Source organism: Martes martes, assembly GCF_963455335.1.
Source record: "Martes martes genome assembly, chromosome: 1".
Classification (NCBI taxonomy): Eukaryota; Metazoa; Chordata; class Mammalia; order Carnivora; family Mustelidae; genus Martes; species Martes martes.
This window is the reverse complement of record NC_137888.1, coordinates 59,209,185-59,234,181: the sequence shown is the minus strand read 5'-3', so window position 1 is coordinate 59,234,181 and position 24,997 is coordinate 59,209,185. Positions and strand designations below refer to the sequence as shown.

Below are 24,997 nucleotides of genomic sequence, written 5' to 3'. Positions count from 1 at the left end.
CCTGTCCAGGATGCACTCTTCTCAGCTTTGTGTCTTCATTAAACATATGGAAGGAAATAAGTTGCCTCACTATCTGATTGGAATGGGGGAGAGAATAAAGTTGTACCACTAGGTAACACTGGATACTACACTGGAAAACACTGGAGTGTTTTCATCTCCACCATCCTAATAAGCCAAATGAGATAACTCTTGCTTAAAGAATAATTTGCTTTTTTTCTGATTATTGGTGAAGTTAACCACTTCTTTTCATATGTTTGTAGTTCATTGATATTCTTCTGAGAATTATTCTTCTGAGTATTTCTTTTCGTACATTTATAGTTCATTTATATTTAATCTTCTGAGAAAGATTCCTTGTTTATTTTCCTTTGAGTTCTATTTCCCCCTTAGTTTTATTTATTATTTCTGTAAGCATTTTTTTAAATTATACATATTGGAAATGCTTTCTCGTACTCTACCATTTACCTTAAATTTTGCTCACATTTTTCTAACTATGCAGAAGTTTTAGATTTTGATGAGACCAAAACTATCCATATTTTCCTTCATGTTTTCTGTGTTTTGTGGGAAGAGTAAAATTTAGAGTAAAACTCCAGCAGATAGGAAGGTAAAAAGAATAAATTTTATAGTGATGAGAAAGATACTATGCTATAAGAGAAAAGGGAAAATTAGAAACAACCATTTTAAAAGAAGAAATAGAGTTCAAAGGATTGGATTTAAAAAGTAAGAAAGGCAGATAAACTAGGAATAATTGCTATATACATAAATAAATTAAATTCTAAAATTAAAGAATGGGGAATAATTATGAACGAGTGCCCTGCAAAATAACAACTATTAACCATTAATTGATAAAGAACAAATTCCTGTGGGCTATAAAAGAAAAGTGAACTAACTAGTAATATGACTTCCTGAGTTTAATATTTTTTGTAGAGGCAAAAAGGTAACATATATGAGACACACACACACACACACACACACACACACACACGAGATGTCTCATATGACATAATAAATAGGTGGATTACTTTTTGTCAGAATTTGATATGACCCACTTACCATTAAATTACAGTCTGCCTGAAAGTTTTTCATTTTTCTACATGTTAGCAAAACAATGGCATTATACTGATTAATAATAGTTTGTTAAATGTTTCCATTAGAAAGAAAATTGGACTTGCTCTTTAACTGAGTCCTATGCAATTTCTATCACATTGTATTGGTTAATGCATTGTCAAATTTTGGATCTAACACAATACAATATTTATAAGCATAGTGTGTTGTGGTCTTATTTTATTAATCATGCAGAATTATTAAAGTGGTATAATTGATTTAAATGGTGATTATTGCAAATACTTGTTATATTTTTTTCAGATTTCGTGAGTCATTGGAAAGTGATACTATTGTGGTTCATGCCATACAAAGTGATCACAAGATATCCTCCTATAGACTTGTGAAGCCCTCTAAGTATTCCAAGTCCAAGCGAACAAGTCTGTCAGACAGAAGAACAAGCAAATTGGAGAGGTTGGAAAAAGAAGGAGCTGGAAGGAAGGATAGCCAGAAAGATACAGGTAGCCTAAATAACAAGAAGGCTTTTAAATCCTTACTTATTAGGTTTTCAAAACTGAATTTGTCTTTTTGTAGGCAGAACCTTTGAATCCTTTTTGATGGCTTGAGCTTCATCTGTTGTCTCCCTTTCTTTATTCCTTTGGAATAATAATCAAGAGTGATATGGGTGTGTGGTATGGCTGAGAATGGGAGGCCGTGTTCCTCCAGCAAATGTTCCACACCAGCTCTTTAATGCAGGTTGCTAAGGAAAACCCACCCTGGTTATGTGACTGAGTTGGTTAGAGTACTTGATGCTGCTAATTTCTTACTTCCAACATCTACCTATTCTTTTTTTTTTTTTTTTTTTTAAAGATTTCATTCATTTTATTTGACAGAGAGAGAGAGATCACAAGTAGGCAGAGAGGTAGGCAGAGAGAGTGAGAGAGGGAAGCAGGCTCCCTGCCAAGCAGAGAGCCCGATGTGGGACTCGATCCCAGGACCCTGAGATCATGACCTGAGCCGAAGGCAGCGGCCTAAACCACTGAGCCACCCAGGCGCCCCAACATCTACCTATTCTTAAATCTAGGCTTTCTCTAGTTGCTAGTTTCTAGATTCTTGGACCCTACCCCAGGGTGTGGGGATAGAAGATGACATTTCAATCTATTTTCTAAGAGCATATACTTTAAACAGAGTGATGAGCTGAGAATTCTGGTGTGAAAATAGTACCTCTTAATTGCTGCAACCTGCTCTTGTAACTGCCCACAGGGTGACTGCAGATGACTAGGAGGAAGGCAAGAGTTCTGGGAATGACTCAGAGAGCCCAATCAAAAATAAAGGACAGCACAGCTAGTGCCCATGATAGAGTACTGACATTAATGCTGCTTTATCCTCTTCATTGAGAAAACTTAAACGGCTCCTTTCAGATAAATTCTGAAATCACTTTCCTGGTATTTAATTTTTCCACAGTATATCCCTATTCTGTTTCCTATTAATGGTGCATTTTCATACTGTTTTGCTGGTATTTTTAACCTATTATCTTGCTCACTGCTCCCTAATTACACCTGATACTTTTATACCCAGGCTTCTACTGGAATGACCAATTCATTCCTCTCCTCTGAATTCTACAAGTTCTTAGAGATTCCAGATTGAATTATACTTTTCTTATAAAATGACCCAAGCCACATTAAACTCCTGCTTTTCCATATTCCCATATATTTGAAATATGAAAGTTGAAATTATGAGTTATAATTATATGACCATCCCATATTTATTTAACTTTTTTCCAAAATATATATATCTAAAGTATATCTCTCTTGTAGCTTGAACATAAAGTAAGAAATTGCCTCAGTAGATATGTAATTCTTAAATCATAGGTTTGATTGTGTGTTTCTGACCAATTTTTCAAATGGCCACAGACCACTGCAGTCAGTACATGCCACCTCAAATTATATATGTCAAATAGCACCTGCTTGTTTTTCCCTTCTCCCACCATATCGCAAGTATTCCCACCCAACTTCTCAGTTTGTCTATCAGTGGCCCCTCATTATTTATCTTGTTTTCTAATTATTTGATATGTCTCATCTTGCCAACTTTTCAATAAGGTCCTTTAGAGCAAATACTGTGACTTAGATTTCTTTATTTTGTTATTCTAAAATACTTATTATGGGGTTAAATTCATGGTAGTTGTTAAACAAATTGTGATTTATAGATTCATTATATTCTGTTTTTTAGAATATGGCAGTTTTAAAAAAATTTGAGAATTTCATTTTGATGTTTCAAGAAGATTGGAAAAAAAAAAATGTTGACTCTCTGTACAGGTGGGAACATTAGTGTGCCAGAAGAATCAATTATAGAGAAAGGGAAGAAATTTCGGCCTAAAACCCTGAGTGAAATTATGGTGGAAAATCAAATTGAGAAAACAAGGAAACTTATATTAAAAGCTGAGAGGGCCCAACTTAAGATTCAGCAACGAAAAAAAGAATGGGAGGAACTGTGAGTGCATTTTTGTTTCCTTCCTTCCTTCCTTCCTTCTTTCCTTCCTTCCTTCCTTCCCTTTCCTTCCCTCTTCCTTTCCCTTTCCTTTCCTTTTCCCTTCCCTTTCTTTTTCTTTCTTTACCTAAACTTTTTCATTTTAATATGAGTTGCAAAGTATCTTTGAAACTGAAACAGAGATGGAGTATTGAAGACTGATCAGGTGGATCTTTTTTTTTTTTTTTTTTTTTTTTTTAAAGATTTTATTTATTTATTTGACAGACAGAGAGCACAAGCAGGCAGAGAGGCAGGCAGAGAGAGAGGAGGAAGCAGGCCTCCCGCCGAGCAGAGAGCCCGATATGGGGCTCGATCCCAGGACCCTGGGATCATGACCCGAGCCGAAGGCAGAGGCTTTAACCCACTGAGCCACCCAGGTGCCCCCAGGTGGATCTTTTAAAGTAGTGATACCTTGGTGGAACTTCTATGATACTTAGGGTTTGGAGCCCAGGAATTCCATTTTGTGAATAGACTCAGTGATTTTTAAGGATAAGAAATTCCTATCTATTCTAACATCATGTTATTTTTCCTAATGTTCTATTATCTTACAGTGTTGGCTTTCACCTTTAGGTCTCTCATCATTTAAAGTTGACTTTTAAAAACTCTGGTATGAGGTATTTTTATTTAAAAGTACATTTTTTTGTTTGTTTTATTTGCCACCTACATATGCTTGGTGAAATGTCTCTTCATGTCTTTTTCCGGTGCTCAAATAAGATTGTTTGTTATTTTGCTATTAAGTTCTGAGAGTTCTTTATATGTTTTAGATACTAGTTCTTTGTTGGTTATGTGGTTTTCAAATATTTTCTCCCGGGCTGTAGCTTGTCTTTTCATTCCCTTAATAGGGTCTTTTGCAGAGTGAAAGGTTTTAATTTTGTTAAACCCAATTTATCAATTTTTCCTTCTATCAATCTTATTTTTGCTGTCAAGTGTAAGAACCTCTGCCTAGCCCTATTCCCCAATGATTTTTTCCTATTTTTTTTCTAAAAGTTTTACAGTTTTACCTTTCACATTTAAGTCTATTATCCATTTGGTGTTAACTTTTGTATAAGGTGTGAGATTTAAGGTTTTTTTTTTTCTGTTTTTGTTTTTTTGCCTATGGATTTTCTTTCTTTTTTTTTTTTTTTAAAGATTATTTATTTATTTATTTGACAGAGAGAGAGAAATCACAAGTAGGCAGAAGTAGGCAGAGAGGCAGGCAGATAGAGAGGGAGAAGCAGGCTCCCTGCTGAGCAGGGTCCCAGGACCCTGGGATCATGACCTGAGCCGAAGGCAGAGGCTTAACCCACTGAGCCACCCAGGTGCCCCTGCCTATGGATTTTCAATTGCTCCAACACATTTGTTGAAAGGCTCTCTCTCCTTTTTTGCCACTGGCTTTGTAATTTTCACCTTTGTCAAAAATCATCTGGGCATATTTGTGTGTGTCTACTTCTAAGTTCATGTTCTGTTCCATTGATCTCTGTGTCTGTTCCTTTGCTGAAAACACACTGCCTTGATTACCGTAGCTGTGTAATAGATCTTGAAATTGCTTCTCTCATTGTATTTTTTTATCCCCAAATTGTTTAACCATTCCAGTTACCTTGCCTATCTAAATTTTAGAATACTTTTGTCTGTATTTTTGAATAAAATCTTGACATATTTATTATGTTGAGCCTCTAATCTGTGGACATGGTATGATTCTCCATTTATTTAGATCTTCTTTGATTTCTTTCATCAGTGTTTTGTTCTTAGTGTAAAAGTCCTACACATATTTTGTTTGAACTCGACATAAATATTTCACTTTTTTGGCAATGTAAATGATATTGGGCTTTTAATTTGGTATCTTATGTGTTCATGTTTATAGTTAGTATAGAAATGCAATTGATTTCTTTGTCTGTTTATCCTGTATCCCGTGGCCTTGCTGAACTGTTATATTCTGAGTTTTTGGTAGTTTCCTTAGAATTTTCTGTGTAGACAATCTTGTCATCTGTAAATAGCGATAGTTTAATTTTTTGTCCTATTTGTTTGCCTTTTATTTATCTTATTTTCTTGTCAGGCTGGCTAGTATTTCCAGTATAATGTTGAAATACAATGGGACATCTACAACTTGCTCCTGATCTTAAATGGAAAGAATTCAGTATTCAAATGATATATTGGTTTTCATTCTTTTACTTTAACCTGCCTATATTATTGTTTGAAGTTGGTCTTTTATTACCAGTATATAATAGGGTTATGTTTTTTAATCCACTCTGTTAATCTCAGTTCTTCAGTTTTTAGATTTAGACCGTTTATACTTATGTAATTTACACATGGATTTATTTATATATTTACACAAGTAATTATTGATATTTCAGGCTTATATCTGCTATTTTTTATTTTGTCTTCTGTTCTCCATATTTGGTATAGTTTCAGAGGTATAATTTATTGATTCTTCAGTTGCATATAAGACCCAGTGCACATTATATCATGTGCTCTCCTTAAGGCTTTTCCCCCAATTATACCTTCCCTCCACCAACCTTCCCTCCAGCAACCCTCAGTTAGTTTCCAGGAGTTCAGTGTCTCTTATGGTTTCCTTCCTTCTTAATTTCCATCTTACTTTATTTTTCCTTCCCTTTCCCTATATTCATCTGTTTTGTTTCTTAAATTCCACATATGAGTGAAGTCATATATGGTATTTGTCTTACTCTGACTTATTTTGCTTGGTATAATACCCTCTAGTTCCATCCGGCATTGTTGCAAAATATGGAAAGAGCCCAGATGTCAATCAACAGATGAATGGATAAAGAAGATGTGGTATATATATATATATATATATAGGAATATTACTCGGCCATCAAAGAGAATGTTCTCTGTGTGGTTTTTTGTTTGTTTGTTTTGTTTTTATTTTATTTTTTCATAATTTCCTGTGGTTTACTTAAGTATTTTAGAGTTCCAATATGATTATAATGATTTTGAGAGTATCACTTTGTACAGCATTTTTAAAAGCATTTTCCCTGGATATTATTACATTTTGTATACACAACTTACACAGTCTACTGGTGTTGACATTTTATCAGTTTGAATGAAATGTAAAAAACTTACCTGTTCTCAAGTCCCTTTACACCCCCCACTCCCTCTTGTTTCCATTGTTTATAGTATAATTGTATTAATATTTTCTCTAGACATGTTTTAGAACTACATCAGACAGTATTGTAGTTTTTTTAATCATCAAAACGTAACTTAGACAATAGAAGTAAAACATATTTGCCAATATTTTTACTATTAAAATTTTAATTTCTTCCTTCTTAATGTTCCAAAGTTCCTTCTTCTATCATTTCATTTCTGCTTAGAAAACTTCCTTCAGCCATTCCTTTAGGGTTGGTATGCTGGTGACAAATTCTTAGCTTTCCTTCATCTAAGAATGACTTGATCTCTCCTTCATTCTGGAAGGATATTCTTTTTTTTTTTTTAATTTTTTTATTTTAATAAACATATAATGTATTTTTATCCCCAGGGGTACAGGTCTGTGAATCGTCAGGTTTACACATTTCACAGCACTCATCATAGCCCATACCCTCCCCAATGTCCATTTCCCCACCACCCTCTCCCGTCCCCCCTCCCCCCCGCAACCCTCAGTCTGTTTCTTGAGATTGAGTCTTTTATGGTTTGTCTCCCTCCCAATCCCATCTTTTCATTTTTTCTTTTCCTACCTCCCCCCAACCCCCCCCCCCCCCCGCCTTGCATCTCCACTCTGGAAGGATATTCTTACTAGACATAAAATTCTGTGCCAACATTTCTCTTTTTCAACATGTGAAAAGTATTGTGCTTCTTTCTGTTGGACTCCATGGTTTCTTATGATCAATCTTCTGCTGTTCAAATTGCTTCCCTCCCCTATATATATGGTATTATTTTTGTCTTGCTGCTTTCAAGATTTTTTTTGTCCCTTAGTTTTCAGAAGTTTGACTATAATGTATCTTGGTACATCTTTGAATTTATCCTTTTTGGGATTCATAAAACTTTTTGAGTCTGTATGCCTATATCTCTTGCTGAAATTTGGGAAGTTTTCAGCTATTATTTTTTATAGCTTTTTTTGAAGCCCTGTCCTCTTTTCCCTTCCCTTTTGGATTCCAATGACACAAATGTGAGATCTCTGAGGCTCTGTGTGGGATTAAAAAAAAAAAATATATATATATATATATATATATATAGTTTGTAGTGTCTTTTTTTGTTATTCAGATTGGATAATTTCTATTGTTCTATCTTCAAATTAATTTTTCTTTTCTCTGTCTTCTCCATTCTGGTGTGGAGCCCATCCATTAAGTGTTATTCTGGTTACTGTACTTTACAGCTCTAAAATTTCCATTTGTTTCTTCTTTGTATCTTCCATTTCTTTCTGAACTCTATTTTTCCATTTGTTTCAAGCACCTTTCTAATTGTTTGTTGAAGCACTCTGTAATGGCTGCTTTAAAATTGTCAGATTATTCTAACATCTCTATCATCTTGGGTTTGGAAACTGGTAATCATTCTTTTCTTATTCAAGTTGAGGTCATCCTGATTCTTGGTATGACAAATGATTTTTTATTGAAATCTGGACATTTGGAGTATTATGAGACTCTGAATCTTATATATATATATATATATATATATATATATATATATATATATATATATATTCAGTTTTAGCTGGCTTTCTCTGACTTGAGCAGGATAAGGGGGAATGCCATCTCATGGGTATAGAAGTCCAGGTTACCCATTTTTTCCACAGTTGACACCTGAGGAAGGAAGGGGCACTTGCTGGTCAGCAGTTGGAGTTCTAGATCCCTACTAGGGCTGTCTCTAATAACTTTGCTCTCTAGTTGTCTTCTACTGATATTGTGGAGGATGGTTAAAAAGTCTTCACTTTCCACTAGGCTTCCTCAGACACCACTGCAGCAAAGAGTGGTGGATTGCCTTGTTACTACTGGGCAAGGGTAGAAGTCCAAGTTCCCTATGGTGTGTCCATTGCAACTGTGGTAGGGAGGCTTGTTATCACACCCTGGAGATGAGGTCATGGTCACCAGGACTCACCTCCTTTAACACCATCCCTATAAGGGTTATGTCACCTTGTTAAAGTTTGCTGGTGGTAAAAGTATAGACTCTGCACTTGACCTTTGCTGGCTGGGTGGAGGTTGGGTCACGTGTGTGCATGCGGTGTGGCTAGAATAGAATGTTTATTATCTTAAAAGTTTTCTGTCTTACTAGGATCAAGAATAGAAAGAGCAAGATTTAGTTGGGATTTTATTGTCTAAACCCTTTGGTGTTTCTAGTGGCCATTTTCTTTAGCTCCCCACGTGAGATATATGAGGCAATAAGAAAGAATAGAGATTTTACCGTCATATACTTCCAAGGTTCTTTGTGGTCTGTGGTCTTCTTTTTACATTTCAGAATCTTCTCCTGTTTTATATATAATATTTAGGGGTTTTATTTGCATTTGTCAGGAAAGATAGGAATATATAAGTCTATTCCCTCTTCTTAGAAGTGGGAACTCTTTCCACTGATTTTATTATATTTATCTTTAACATGGTGATCTTTTTTAAAAATATTTTATTTATTTATTTGAGAGAGAGAGAGAGAGAATGTGTGTGTGTGTGTGTGTGTGTGTGTGTGCACAAGCAAGGAAAATGGGAGAAAGAAGCAGGCTCCTTGCTGAGTGTGCAGCTTGATCCCAGGATCCTGGGATCATGCCTTGAGATGAAAGCAGACACAACCAGCTGAGCCACCCAGACACCCCTTATTCCAGTGATCTTGCTAAGCTCACTTACTAGATCAAGTAGCACTTTTTTTCTTTTTTATGAATATGGTCATGTTTCATGTGAGAAAGAAGATTCTTCCTTTCCAATCTCTGTCTTTTATTTCTTGACTTATTGTACTGTCTAGGAGAGAGTGAATATCCATATCTTATTGCTAACCTGAGGAGAAACATTCACTCTTTCATTATCAAATGTGACATCAGACCTTTAGAAGCACTTTATTAGGTTGATGAAATTCCCTTTAGTTCTTAGTTTATTAAAAAAAAATTAATGTTTTTTTCGATGAAGGATAGGTACTGAATTTTATCAAATGATTTTTATATGCATATTTAGATGACCATATGATTTTAAAATTTTATTTTTTAATATTGTGGGTCACAGTTATTGTTAAATCAGCATTCCTAGGATAAATTTCACTTGATCATGGTGTATTCTCCTTTTAAAAATATTGCTGGAATTTTTTTTTTTCTTTTGTAGTATTCTTGTCTGATTTTGGTATCAGGTTAATGCTAGCCTCATAAAACAATCTGTAAATTTTCCCTCTTCTATTATTTTTGGAAGAGTTTGAGAAGAATTTGTATTAATTATTTAAATATTTGATATAACTCACCAGTGAAACAATCTGATCCTAGACTTTTGTTTGTTGGGAGGTTTTTGATTACTGATTCAATCTCCTTACTAGTAATTTGACGTGTTCTATTTCTTCATGATTTGGACTCCATAGCTTGTATATTTTTAGGAACTTACTCATTTCTTCTAGGTAGTCCAATTTGGTGGTATATTATTATTCATAGTAGTTTCTTAGGATCATTTGTGTTTCTGTGGTATCAGTTGTAGTATCTCCTCCTTGATTTCTGATTTTATTTGAGTCCTCTCATTTTCTTTCTTTCTTTTTTTAAGTTTTTATTTATTTATTTGAGAGAGAGTGAGAGAGAGATATAGAGAGAGCATGACCAGGGAGAAGGGACAGAGACAGAGGGAGAAGAGGCTCCCTACTGAGCAGGGAGCCCCATGTGGGACTCAATCCTAGGACCCTGGGATCATGACCTGAGCTGAAGGGAGATGCTTAACCAACTGAGCCACTCAGGCACCCAGTCCTCTATATTTTCTTTATGAGTCTAGTTAAAAGTTTATCAATTTTGTTTTTATTTTTTCGAAAAAAATATTCCCAAGTCTTACTTTCATCGATCTTTTCTATTCTTTTAAGTCTCTATTTCATTTATTTCTACTTTGACTTTTGTTATTTCCTTCCTTCCACTAACTTTGTGCTTTGTGCTTTTTTCCCCTAGTTCATTGAGGTATAAGGTTAAGTTGGTGCAAGATTTTTTTTTTGTTTCCTGATATAAGCATTTATTACTATAAACTTTCCTATTAAAACTGCTCTCTTGCATCCTATAAGTTTTAGGTATGTTGTATTTCTTTATACTTGTTACAAGATATTTTTTATTTTAGTTTTGATTTTTTCCCTTATTCATTATTCAAAGTACGTTTTTTAATTTCCAGATATTTATGAGTTTTAGTTTCCTTCTTTTTTTTTTTACAGTTTCCTTCTTGTAATTGATTTCTAGTTTTATACCTTTGAAGTTAGAAAAGATATTTGATGTAATTTCAAGCTTTTTAAGTTACTTAAAACTTGTTTTGTGGCCTAATGTGCTTTATCGTGGAGAATGTTCCATGTGCATTTAAAAATATATATATTCTGCTACTATTGAATGGAATGTCTGTAAGTATTTAAGTCCAACTGTTCTAATTTGTTATTTAAGTCCAAGATTTCCTTATTTTTTGTTTGATTGTTTGTTTGTTTTTTGGTCTGGTTGACCTAGTTTTGTTGTATGTTTGGATTCTTTCTCTTTGTTTTTTTGTATCTATTATAGATTTTTCCTTTGTGGTTATTATGAGACTGACATAAAATATATCAGTCTATTTTAACCTGGTGATAACTTAACTTTGAACATGTGCTAAAGCTGTATCTTTAACTCCTCCAACACTTTGTTTTAGATGTGACAATTTACATCTTTTTACCTTATATATTCATTAAAAATCATTGTGGTTATTTTTAATACTTTTGCCTTTTGGCCTTTATGCTAAATTTATAAATGATTTACCCACGACCATTAATATTAGAGTATTCTGAATTTAACTATATATTTGTCTTTATTGATGAAATTTATACTTATATATGTTTTCCTATTACTAGTTAGTGTCCTTTCACTTCAGCTTGAAGAAGTGATTTTAGCATTTCTTGAAAGTCTGGGCTAATAGTAATGAACTCCTTCAGCCTTTTTTTTTTTTTTTGGTCTGGAAAACCTTATTTCCCCAATGCTGAAGGACAGCTTTTCTGGGTAGGTTATTTTTGGTTGGCAGAGTTTTTCTTTTAGCACTTGAATTTATTATGCCACTCTTTGCTGGCCTGCAAAGTTTCTGCTAAAAAAAAAAAAATCTGCTGATAGTCTTATTTCTCTTACATATATATCTAGATAGATATCTAGATATCTAGATATATATCAAGTTGTTATCTCTTGATATATATCTATAGCAGATATATATCAAGTTGTATTGCTCTTGCTGTTTTAAAGATCTCTTTGTCTTTAATGTTTGACAATTTATTACACTGTGTCTTGGTGTGGGTCTTTTCAGATTTGTTTTAAAGTTTCTGGGCATCCTGGATCTGGATGTCTATTTCTTTCCCCAGGTTAAAGAATTTTTCAGCCATTATTTGAATAAAACTTCTGACCACATTTCTTCATTTGGGACCCCTGTAATGTGATATTAATTTGCTTGTTGATGTCTTTTAAGTCCCTTAAGCTATGTTCACTCTTTCTAATTCCCTTTTCTTTTGCTCTTCTGATTGGATGAATTCTACTGACCTGTTTTTGAGTTTATCAATCCTTTCTTCTGTTTGCTCTAGCTTAGTGTTGAACCCTATTTTTTAACATTTCCATTCAATTATCATATTCTTCACTTGTGTGTTTTCTATTTGGTGCTTTCTTATGTTTTCTACCTCTGTTGAAATACTCACTTTCTTCATACATTGTTTTCCTGACCTTGGTGAGCATCTCTATGAACATTATATTAAACTCTTTATCAGGTGAATCACTTATCTTCATTAAGGTCTGTTTCTGGAATTTTATCTTGTTCTTTCGTTTAGAATGTATTTTTCTTCTTCTTCATTTCCCTTGGCTCTGTGTGTTTGTTTTTGCATATTAGAGAAAATAGTCACCTTTCCAAATCTTTATGGAGTGTTCTCATGTAGATGTTCACCCTGGCCTGGACTCAGTCTCTCTCTCTCTCTCTCTCTTTTGTTTTATGTTGAGGTGGGTTTATTGACATGGAAAGATGTTTATAATATATTATTAATGAAAAAGCACATAGGGCAACAGTATAATTTGGGACAGTATCAATAAAATGCAACAGTGGTTTTCTCTAGGTGATAGGATTATGGACCTTACAGGATTTTTTCTTTCTTTTTTCTTTTTTGTATTTCTTAACTTTTATAGCAACTTTTTGGAGACAAAATTTGTGTATCATAGAATTCATTCATTTAATGTCCAATTCGATTAATTTTTCTGTATATTCTGTGGTGTGCAACCATTACCACTATCTTCTAAAATCATTATCCCCCCAAAAATGCTGCTCATTAGCCGTCACTCTTCGTTTATCCAAACTCCCCTTCTTAGCCCTAAGTAACCACTTTTTTTTTTTTTTTTAAAGAACGAGCATGAGTGGGGTTAGAAGGGAAAGGAGCAAAGGAAGAGGGAGAGAGAATCTTAAACAGGCTCGATGCACAGTGTGGACCCTGATGTGGGGCTCGATCTCATGACAGTTAGACCACAACCTGAGCCAAAATCAATAGTTGGACACTTAACTGACTGAGCCCTCCAGGTTCTCCTTAACCTAAGCAACCATTTGTTTGTCTCTATAGATTCGTCTGTTCAGGACATCTTATATACATGGATTCTGTGGGCTTTGTGGCTGGCTTTTTTTGCTTAATAGACTTTAATTTCATCCATGTTGTAGCATGTATCAGTACTTCATTTCTTTCTATGACCAAACGATCCATATCATATTTATCAGTTCATCAGTTGAAATATATTTAGGTTATTTCAATTTTTTCATCATTATGAATAATGTTGCTGTTAACATTAGTGTAATTTTTGTGTGGACATGTGTTTTCAGTTTTCTTGCATAGATACCTAGGAGTGGAATTGCTGGGTCTAATACACTAACTATTCAAACTTTGTTTTTTAACTGAAGTATGGTTGATACAAAATGTTAATTTCAGGTGTACAACATAGTACATTTGACAACTCTATACATTATGCAATACTCATAAGTGTAGCTAACATTTGTCCCCATACAATGCTCTTACAATACCATTGACTATATTTTCTATGCTGGACCTTTCACCCTGGTAGCTTATACATTCCATAACGGGAAGCCTGTACCTGCCAGTATCCTTCACCCATTTTGCCTTGTCCCCAATCCCTCTCTGATCTGGTAACTATAGTTTGTTTTCTGTGCTTATGGGTCTAATTTTGCTTTTTGTTTCTTTGTTTGTACATTTTATTTTTAGATTCCACATAGAAGTGAAATAATGTCATATTTGTCTTTCTCTTTCTGACATTTCATTTAGCATGATACCTTCTAGGTCCATCCATGTTGTCGGAAATGGCAAGATCTCATTCTTTTTTATGGCTGAGTAATATTATATATATGCCACATCTTCTTAACCCATCATCTATGGATGAACACTTCAGTTGCTGCCATATATATATATATATATATTTATATTTTTGGTAAATAATGCTGCAGTAAACACAGGGGTGCATGTATCTTTTTGAATTAGTGTTTTATTTGGGTAAATATCCAGTAATGGAATTACTGAATTGCAAGGTATTTTAATTTTTAATTTTTTGAGACACCTCCAATCTGTTTTCTATGGTGGTTGCACCAACTTGTGGTCTCACAAAGAGTCCATGATAATTCTTTTTGTTTATATCCTCATGTAGTGTTTTCTTAATTTCTCTTCCTGATATTTTTTTATTAGTGTATAGAAATGGAACAAATTTTCTATATTAATTTTGCATACCCTGTGAATTTCCTAAACTCATTTATTCTGATAGTTTTTTTTATAGAGTTTTGAAGGTTTTCTATGTATACTATCCTATCATCTGCAAATAGTGACAGGTTTGCTCTTTCCTTATCAATTTGGATATATTTTCTTTATCTTGTATGATTGCTCTGGTTAGGACTTCCAGTACTATGCTGAATGAAAGCTGAGAGTAGACCACTCTCTCTTGTTCCTTATCTTAGAGGAAAAGCTCTCTCTCTCTCTCTCTTTTTTTTTTTTTACTGTTGAGTGTGATGATGGCCATGGGTTTTTCCATACATGCCTTTATTATCATAAGGTTCCCTCTACACCCACTGTGTTGAGAGTTTTTTATCATGAGTGGATGATGGATTTCATCAAAGCTTTTTCTGTACTTATTGAAATGATCATATGATTTTTATCCTTTACTTTGCCAGTGTGGTGAATTATGTGGATTGATTTGTGAACATAGAACCAACCCTGCATCCCTAAAATAAATCCTACTTACTCTTGAGGAATATCTTTTTAATGTATTGTTGAATTCAGTTGGCTAATAGTTAGTTGAGGATTTTTTATATCCATGTTCATCAGAGATATTAGCCTATAGTGTTTTTTTCCCCAAAATTTTATTTAAATTCCAGCTAGTTGGCATACACTGTAATATTGGTTTCAGGTGTAGGATTTAATGATTCAACACTTAAATTCAACACCTGGGGCCAATCACAAGAGCCGTCCTTAAATCCCCATTACCTATTTAACCCATCCCCACAGGTTTGTTTGTTTTGTTTCTTAAATTCCTAACCACAACAATCAGACAAAATAAAGGAATAAAAGGCATCCAAATTAGCAAGGAAGAAGTTAAACTTTTACTATTTGCAGATAATGACCTAATACTCTGTATAGAAAACTCAGAAGACTTCACCAAAAAATTGCTAGAACTGATACATGAATTTAGTTAAGTTGCAGGATACAAAATCAACCTACAGAAATCTGTTGTATTCTATAACGAAGCAGCAGAAAGAGAAATTAAGGAATTGATCCCTTTTACAACTGCACCAAAAAAAAAAAAAGGAAGAAAGAAAGAAAAACCATAACATACATAGTAGTAACCCTAATCAAAGGAGTAAAAGATCTGTATTCCAAAAACTCTGAGACATAGATGAAAGAACTTGAAGCCAAAGAAATGGAGAAACAGTCTATCCTCATGAATTGGAAGAATGAATATTGTTAAAATGTCTATGTTACCCAAAGGAATCTACACATTTGATGCAATCCCAGTCAAAGTACCACCAGCATTTTTTCACAGAACTAGAACAAATAATCCTAAAATTTGTATGGGACTACAAAAGACCCTGAATAGCCAAAGCAATCTTGAAAACAGAAAAGCAAAGCTGGAGGCATCACAGTTCCAGACTTCAAGTTATATTATAAAGCTTTAGTGATCAAGACAGTATGGTACTGGCACAAAAACAGACACCTAGATCAAAAGAACGAGTAGAAAATCCAGAAATGAACCCACAATTACATGGTCAATTAATCTTCAACAAAGCAGGAAAGAATATCCAAAGGAAAAAGTCTCTTTAACAAATGATGTTGGGAAAACTGGACAGCACCATGCAAAAGAATGAAACTAGACCACTTTCTTACACCATAACAAATAAATTCAAAATAGATGAAAGACCTAAATGTAAGACAGAAAACCATTAAAATGCTAGAGGAGAAGACAGGCAATAATCTCTTTAACATCAGCTGTAGCAATTTTTTTCTAGATAGTTCAGCTGAGGCAAGGGGAACAAAAGCAAAAATAAACTATTGGGACTTCACCAAATAAAAAGCTTCTGCACAGTGAACAGAACAATCAACAAAACTAAAAGGCAACCAATGGAATGGGAGAAGATAATTGCAAATGACCTATCTGAGAAAGGGTTAGTATCCAAAATATATAAAGAACTTAGACAACTGAACACCCAAATAATAAATAATCCAGTTAAAAAATAGGCAGAAAACATGAATAGACATGTCTCCTTATCCAATAGGAGAATAGATATCTCCTTCTCTAAAGGAGACATACAGATGGCTAACAGACACATGAAAAGATGTTTCATGTCACTCGTCATCAGGGAAATACAAATCAAAACTATGATGAGATACCACCTCTTACCTGTCAGAATGACTAAAATTGATAACTTAACAACATGTTGGTGAGGATGCAGAGAAAGGGGAACTTTTTTACATTGTGGTTAAGAATGCAAACTGGTGCAGCCACTCCAGAAAACAGCATGGAGGTTCCTCAGAAAGTTAAAAAAAGAATTACCTACAACCCAGCAATTACACCACTATGTATTTATCCAAAGGACACAAAAATGTTGATTTGAGGCAGTACATGCACTCTAATGTTTATATCAACACTATCAACAATAGCCAAATTATGGAGAAAGAGCCCAAATGTCCATTGACTGATGAATGGATAAAGAAGAAGTGATTATCTATCTATCATCTATCTAACTATCCACTTACCTACCTATCATCTATCTCTCTATTAATCTACCTATCATCTACCTATCTATGTACCTATCATCTATTTCTCTATTAATGGGATATTGCTTAGTCATCAAAAAGAATGCAATCTTGCCATTTGCAGTGACATGGATGGAGCTAGAGAGTATTATGCTAAGTGAAAGCAGTCAGAGAAAGAAAAATACCATACAGTTTTTAAAAGATTTTATTGATTTGTCAGAGAGAGAGAAAGAGTGCACAAGCAGGGAGAGCAGCAGGCAGAGGGAGAAGCAGGCTCCCCTGCCGAGCAAGAAGCCGAGTGCAGGACTCAATCCTAGGACCCTATGGTCATGACCTGAGTCAAAGGCAGACTCTTAACCCATGGAGCGCCCAGGTGTTGCATACAATTTTGCTTTTATGAAAGGTCTTTGGCTTTGGTATCAGGGTAATGCTGGCCTTGTATAAGGTACCTCTATATTCTTCCAGAATGGCTGCATCAGTTTGCATCCCCCCAACAGTGTAAAAGGGGTCCCCTTTCTCTGTATGCTTGCCAACATCCGTTGTTTCCTGAGTTGTTAATTTTAGCCATTCTGATGGGTATGAGGTGATATATCGTGCGTTTGATTTCTGTTTCCCTGATGATGAGTGATATGGAGCATCTTTTCATGTGTCCGTTGGCCATTCATATGTCTTCTTTGGTGAAATGTCTATTCATGTCTTCTGCTCTTTTCTTAATTGGGTTATTTACTTTTTCGGTGTTGATTTTGATGAGTTCTTTATAGATTCTGGATACTAGCCCTATGCAAGTATCTTCTCCCATTCCTGGTTGCCTTTTAGTTTTACTGATTGTTTCCTTCACTGTGTCCTTTATCTTGATGAGGTCCCAACAGTTCATTATTGCTTTTGTTTTCCTTGACTCTGGAGATGTGTCTAGTAAGAAGTTGCTGCAGCCAAGATTAAAGAGGTTGCTGCCTGTTTTCTCCTCTAGCATTTTAATGGTTTCCTGTCTTACATTTAGGTCTTTCATCTATTGGAATTTATTTTTGTGTATGGTGTAAGGAAGTGGTCTAGTTTCATTATTATGCATGGTGCTGTCCAGTTTTCCCAAAACCATTTGTTAAAGGGACTTTTTTCTTTTGGATATTCTTTCTTGCTTTGTTAAAGATAAATTGACCATGTAGTTGTGGGTTCACTTCTGGGTTTTCTACTTGTTCTTTTGATCTATGTATCTGTTTTTGTTCCAGTACCATACTGTCTTGATCACTAAAGCTTTGTAATATAACTTGAAGTCTGGAATTGTGATGCCTCCAGCTTTGCTTTTCTGTTTTCAAGATTGCTTTGGCTCTTTGGGGGTCTTTTTTTTTTAAAAATTAAATTAAATTTTATTTTTTTGGATTTAAAAAAATTAAATTCAATTAATTAACATATAATGTATTATTTGTTTCAGAGGTACAGGTCTGTGATTCAGTCTTATGTAATACCCAGTGCTCATTATAACACATACCCTCCCCAATGTCAATCACTCAGTTACCCTGTTCTTCCACAACCCTCCAGCAACCCTCAGTTTATTTCCTGAGATTGAGAGTCCCTTATGGTTGCCTCCCTCTCTGGTTTCATCTTGTTTCATTTTTCCTCTTTTCCCCTATGATCCTCTGCCTTGTTTCCTAAATTCTGCATATCAGTGAGATCATAGGATAATTATCTTTCTCTAATTGACTTATTTTGCTTAACATAATAGCCTCTAGTTCCATCCACATTGTTGCAAATGGCAAGATTTCATTTTTGATGGCTGTGTAGTATTTCATCATTCACACACATTCGTGTGCGTGTGCATGCATGCACACACAGACACACACATACACACACATCTTCTTTATCCATTCGTCTGGTGGACATCTGGGTTCTTTCCATAGTTTGGCTATTGTGGACATTGTTGCTATAAACATTTGGGTGGAGGTGTCCCTTCAGGTCACTGCATTTGTATCTTTGGGGTAAATACTCAGTAGTGAAATTGCTGGTTTGTAGGGTAGCTCCTTTAGGTATAAGGTTAGGTTTTGTATCTGAGACTTTTCTTCTTGAGGAAGGCCTGTATTGTTAATACTTCCCTCTCATGACTGCCTTTGCTGCATCCTGAAGGTTTTGGACCGTTGTGTTTTCATTTTCATGTGCTTCCATGTATTTTTAAAAATACATGCTTTCCATGTATTTTTTCCATGTATTTTAAAAATTTCTTCTTTAATTTCCTATTTAACCCATTCATTCTTTAGTAGGATGTTGTTTAACTTTCATGCATTTGTGGTCTTTCCAATTTTTTTCCTGTGGTTGATTTCATGTTTCATAGCGTTGTAGTCTGAAAATATGCATGGTGTGATCTCAGTCATTTTGTACCAGTAAAAGCCTGATTTGTGGCCCACTATGTGATCTCTTCTGGAGAATGTTCTATGTGCACTTGAAAAGAATGTATATCCTGCTGTTTTAGGATGAAATGTCTGAATATATCTGTTAAGTCTATTTGGTCCAGTGTGTTATTCAAAGCCATCATTTCCTTGTTGATCTTCTGTTTAGATGATTTGTCCATTGTTGTGAATGGGGTCTTAAAGCCCCCTATTATTATTGGGTTGTTATTAATGAGTTTCTTTGACTGTTCCCAAGTTGGACATAAATATTTAAAATTGTTAGATGTTCTTGTTTATTATGATCTGGTGTCCTTGTTCATATCTTGTTACAGACTTTGGTTTAAAATCTAGTTTTTCTGATATAAATATGGCTACTCCAGCTTTCTTTTGGTGTCTACTAGCATGATAAATTATTCTCCACCCTCTCACTTTCAATCTGGAGGTATCTTAGGTCTAAAAAATTTGTCTCTTGTAAGCAGCAGCATATCAATGGGTCTTTTTTTTTAATCCATTCTGATTCCATATGTGTTTTGATTGGAGCATTTAGTCCATTTACATTTAGAGTAATTATTGATAGATATAAATGTAGTGCCATTTTATTACCTGTAAAGTCATTATTCCTATAGACTGCCTCTGTTTCTTTCTAGTCTTTGTTGCAATTGGTCTCTTTCCCATTCAAGGGGTACCTTTTAACATTTCTTGCAGAGCTGATTTAGTGTTCATGAACTCCTTTAGTTTTCGTTTGTCTTGGAAACTCTTTATCTCTCCTTCTATTCTGAATGACAGCTTTACTGGTTAAAGTATTCGTGATTGCATATTTTTCCCATTTAGCATGTTGAATATATCATGCCAGTCCTTTCTGGCCTTCCAGGTTTCTATAAACAGGTCTGTTGCTAACTTTCTGTGTTTACTATTGTAGGTTGAGGATCTTTTGTCCCTACCTCCTTTCAGAATTCTCTTTATCTTTGCATTTTGCAAATTTCACTATGATATGTTAGGTGTTAACCTGTTTTTGTTGGTTTTGAGAGAAGTTCTTTATGCCTCTTAGATTTGAATGCCTGTTTCTTTCCCCCAGATTAGGGAAGTTCTCAGCTATAATTTGTTCAAATAAACCTTCTGCCCCCTTTTCTTACTGTACTCTTCTTCTTCTGGAATTTCTATGCTACAGATATTATTGCACTTTCTGGAATCACAGAGTTCCCTAAATCTACCTTCATGATCTAATAGTTTTTCCCCCCCTCTTATTTTCAGCTTCATTATTTTCCATAATTTTGTCTATTATATCACATATCGCTTCCTCTCCTTCTTCCATCCTCACTGTGATCACATCCAGTGTAATCTATGCTTCTTTCAAGCCCAGCTGCATTCTTATGACTGTTGCTCTAAGTTCTTGTTCAGATGTATTTCTTATATCTGTTTTGAGAAAATCCCTGGCTGTGATTTCTTATTCATCTTTCTTTTGGGGAGAATTCCTCTGTCTTATCATTTTTTGTGTTCCTGAGAGTAATGCTGTAGTAAGAAGGGGTCATAAACTGTCCAGGGCCTGATACTTTGGTAAGTGTTTCTGGTATATGCTGTGTGTACTCTGCTGTTGTGTTTTGGCTGCTCTTTCCTACAGGCCAGTTCTATGCAGAATTCCTCCTTGCTTACAGTGTGGAGTATTTGGATCTTTAACTAGGTGTGCTTTGATTTGTTTCTTAAAACAAGCCTGGTAATGAAAAAACAAAACCCTGGTCTGAAAAAGAAAAAAAGAAAAGGAAGAGCAATAACAAAAAAACCCAAAAAGACAAACATGAAACTCTAAGCCTGATTCCAAAGAAAAAGAAAAGGTGGGGGAGAAATACCTGATCCAAAAAAAGAGAAAAGGTAATAAAAACAAACAAAAACAAACAAACCAAAAAAAAAAAAAAAGAAATAAACAAAAAAACTATAAGCCTGATTCCAAAGAGAAAAATAAAAATAAAAAAGGCTGGTTCTATTTTCACCAGAACTGAAGCTGACACTTTGGACCACTCTGTCATAAGTAGACTTAGTGAATGTGGGGTACCAGTGTAGGTCTTCTGGGGGAGCACCTGCTCTTCTCCCTCACAGTCAGACCTGCCTAGTAACCAGGCACTTGCAGGACATAGTGGGTGGGTGGAGATTGTTGTAAGTGGCTACCACCTCCACTGGGGGTGCTGTGTTTCTCACTGAAGTCTGACCGTGTTGGTGGTGAGGGAGAAAATGGTACCACCTCACTCTTTCCTCCTAGGATAGGAGATCTTGTACCTGCTATTGTCTAAGAAGTCCTCACGAAAGAGTAAACAATCTCCCTTCTTGTGTCCCAGGCTTTTGTCAGATCCCTGCCCTTGCCCCATCTGTGCCTAGGGCTGTTGGTGTGCCTGGCACCACAGCTCTCCTGCCTTTTATCTCTGGAGTGCAGGTGGGATTCAAAACTCCAAATCTTAAATGATCTGGCATGGTATAGACTTACTCCCCTCTACCATCAGAGAGCCTTGCTGTGTCTGGTCCCGTTTCATCCCAGAAAAACAGTCATACACCTGCACAGGTGCCCAGAATCTATGGTGAAGCACAGTAAAAAGCTGCAATCAGGTCTTATGTCCTTTGTGTGCATCTCTTTACCCTGCAGATGACAGGCTGCTTGATGGCACCTGCAGGGGCTTTTGTTCTTGGAGAGGCAATATACCCTCTTCCAAATATACACCTGGAAGGGGAATGTTTTCTCCTAGTGTGACCCAGAGGATCCCTACACCATGCTTTCCACTCCCGGGCCTAAGGTGTCCTTTTTGTTGGAAACACCCACCATGGCTTGACTCCAGTGAAAGTCAATCACTTTCAAAACCTCAGAATTTGAGCTCCACACACTGCTTGCAGAAATTTGCAATACTTAGTTCCTTTCAACTCCCCACTCACTGGTTTTAGAGAGACATTTTTCTATGCAAACCTAACGTGGTACTCTCTCTCTCCTTCTCTTTCTCTCTGTTCTCTCTGCAGAAAGGGCTCCCTCCCCACTGCAGTACCATGGCTTTTCTTTCCCCAGTTCAAGTCTATGTGCCTCATACTTGCCATGTTCTCTCCCTCTGACCATGCAGATCATTCTCCCAATCCTCAGATTCACTTCCTAGGTGTTCCAAATGATTTGATGTTAATCTAGCTGTGTTCAAAGGATGAGACAATCCCAGGGTACTCTTACTACTCTTCCACTTTAAATTCTCTCTCCAAATGCCCTTTTAAATTGTAGCTTTAAACTAATGTGCTCATGATCCCTCAGTCCTATACTTCTTAGTGTAGTTCACAGCATCAGGAATGGTGGTTCCTTTGTTACTGTGTATAACAAAACACTGTGTGTTCATCTCTCTTGCTGTTCTCTGTGTGGTCCATCTTTTGAAGCTGTTAAGTCAGCCCTCAGTTATTCTTTGGAAAAAGGTTGCTTTATAAATAGGTGTAGATTTAGTTTGTCTGTGGAAGAGAGGAGTTCAGGGTCTTCCTATGTTGCCATCATAACTACATCAGCTTGGCCTGAACTCAGTTGTCTTTCAGGCCTTTGTGATTGTTCAAGCTATCAAAAATCACATGATCACTCAAGAGGAAAAACATTCAGCAGAATTCAAAATCTACTCATGATAAATTCTCACCAAAGTGGATATAGTAGGAATATACCTCAACATAATAGAGGTCATATATGATAAGCTGACAGTTAACATCATTCTCAATGATGAAAGGCTGAAAACTTTCCCTCTGAAATCAGGAACAAGGATGTTCACTCTTGTTACTTTTCAACATAGTATTAGAAGTCCTAGCTAGAACAGTTAGGCAAGAAAAAAAAAAAGAATCCAAATTGGGAAGGAAATACATCTATTTTTCAGATGACATATTATATGGAGAAAATCCTAAAGACTCTGCCAAAATAATATTAGAAGTAATAAACAAATTCAGTAAAGTGGCAAGATACAATAAATATACAAGAATCAGTTGTTTTCATATATTAGCAATGAACTATCAGAGAAATTAGGAAAACGATCTGCTTGTAATTGCACCAAAAAGAAAAAAGTACTTAGGAGTAAATTAACCAAGGATGTGAAGTAATCTGTACAGTGAAAACATAAGACATTGAGAATGGAAATTGAAGACATACATAGAAAGTTTATGCATAGAAGACTTAGTATTATTAAAATGTCTGTACTATCTAGGGGCACCTGGGTGGCTCAGTGGGTTAGCCTCTGCCTTCGGCTCAGGTCATGATCTCAGGGTCCTGGGATTGAGCCCCGCATCGGGCACACTGCTCAACAGGAAGCCTGCTTCCCCCCTCTCTCTGCCTGCCTCTCTGCCTACTTGTGATCTCTCTCTCTGTGTCAAATAAATAAATAAAATCTTAAAAAAAAAAAAACATCTGTACTATCCAAAGGAATCTATAGACTCAGTGCAGTCCCTGTTAAAGTTCCACAGAAATGGTAAATGCAATCCTAAAAATTGCATGGAACCATAAAAGACCCTGAATAGCCAAAGCCATCTTGAGAAGGAAAAATAAAGTTAAAGATATACTCCCTGACTTCAAACTATGTTACAAAGCTGTAGCAATGAAAACAATATGGCTTCAACATTAAAAACAGAGACCCAATTAATGAAATAGAATAGACCAGAAATAAATGGTCCATGCATATATGGTCAATTTTTGACAAAGGAACCAGAATATATAATGGGGAAAGAACAGTCTCTCCAATAAATGGCACTGGGAATACTGAAGTGCCACATGCAAAAGAATGACACTGGACAAGTATCTCACAGCATATATGAAAATTAATGCAAAATGAATTAAAGACTTGAATGTAAGACCTGAACCCATAAAACTCCTAGAAGAAAACATAGGTGGTAATCCCTCAACACTGGCCTTGGCAATGATTTTTTAGGTTTGACACCAAAAGCAAAGGCAACAAAAACAAAAATAAACAAGTGGGACTATAGCAAACTAAAACGCTTCTGTACAGTAACGGCAACTATCAAAAAGATGAAAGGGCAACTTAAGGAATGTATTCACAATCATATAGCTTTGATAAGGAGTTAATATCTAAAATATATAAAGAACTTTTACAACTTAATAGCAAAAAAACCAAACATTTAAAAGTGGACAGAGGATGCATATAGACATTTTTCAAAGGAGACCTACAGAAGACCATTAAGAATATGAAAAGGTGCTGAACTTCACTAATCATTCAGGGAAATGCAAATCAGAACTACAGTGAGATCAGCTCACACCTATTAGAATACCTACCATCAAAAGGACAGGAGATAACAAGTATTGACAAAAATGTAGAAAAAAGGGAACTTTGTGCATTATTGATGGGAACATAAATTGGTGCAGTCACTATGGAAAACAGTATGGAGATTCCTCAAAAAAATTAAAAATCAGATTACCATATGGTCCAGCAATCCCACTTCTGGGTATATAGCTGAAGAAAACTAAAATAGTCTTTGAAGAGATGTCTGCACTCCTGTGTTTATCACACCATTAATAACATAACAGTAGTTGAGACATGGAAACAACCTAAGTCTCCATTAATGGTTGAATGTTTAAAGACGCTTTGGTACCTATATACACTGGAATATTTTTCAGCCTTAAAAAGAGAGAAATGCTGCCATTTGCAACAATACCAGTGGACTTGGAGGGCATTATACTAGGTAAAATAAGTCAAAGAAAAACAAATACCATA

The 24,997-nt window shown here is 35.4% G+C and overlaps 1 protein-coding gene across 1 annotated transcript in view; it reads left to right on the top strand.

Annotated features, from left to right (window-relative positions):
- Positions 1 to 24,997, top strand: part of CFAP44 (cilia and flagella associated protein 44) — a 167,528-nt gene that overhangs the window by 98,509 nt on the left and 44,022 nt on the right. The window contains exons 23-24 of the mRNA XM_080822400.1: positions 1,363 to 1,559; positions 3,354 to 3,528. Coding sequence (XP_080678526.1) covers positions 1,363 to 1,559; positions 3,354 to 3,528 — 372 coding nt within the window. The remainder of the gene's footprint in view (positions 1 to 1,362; positions 1,560 to 3,353; positions 3,529 to 24,997) is intronic.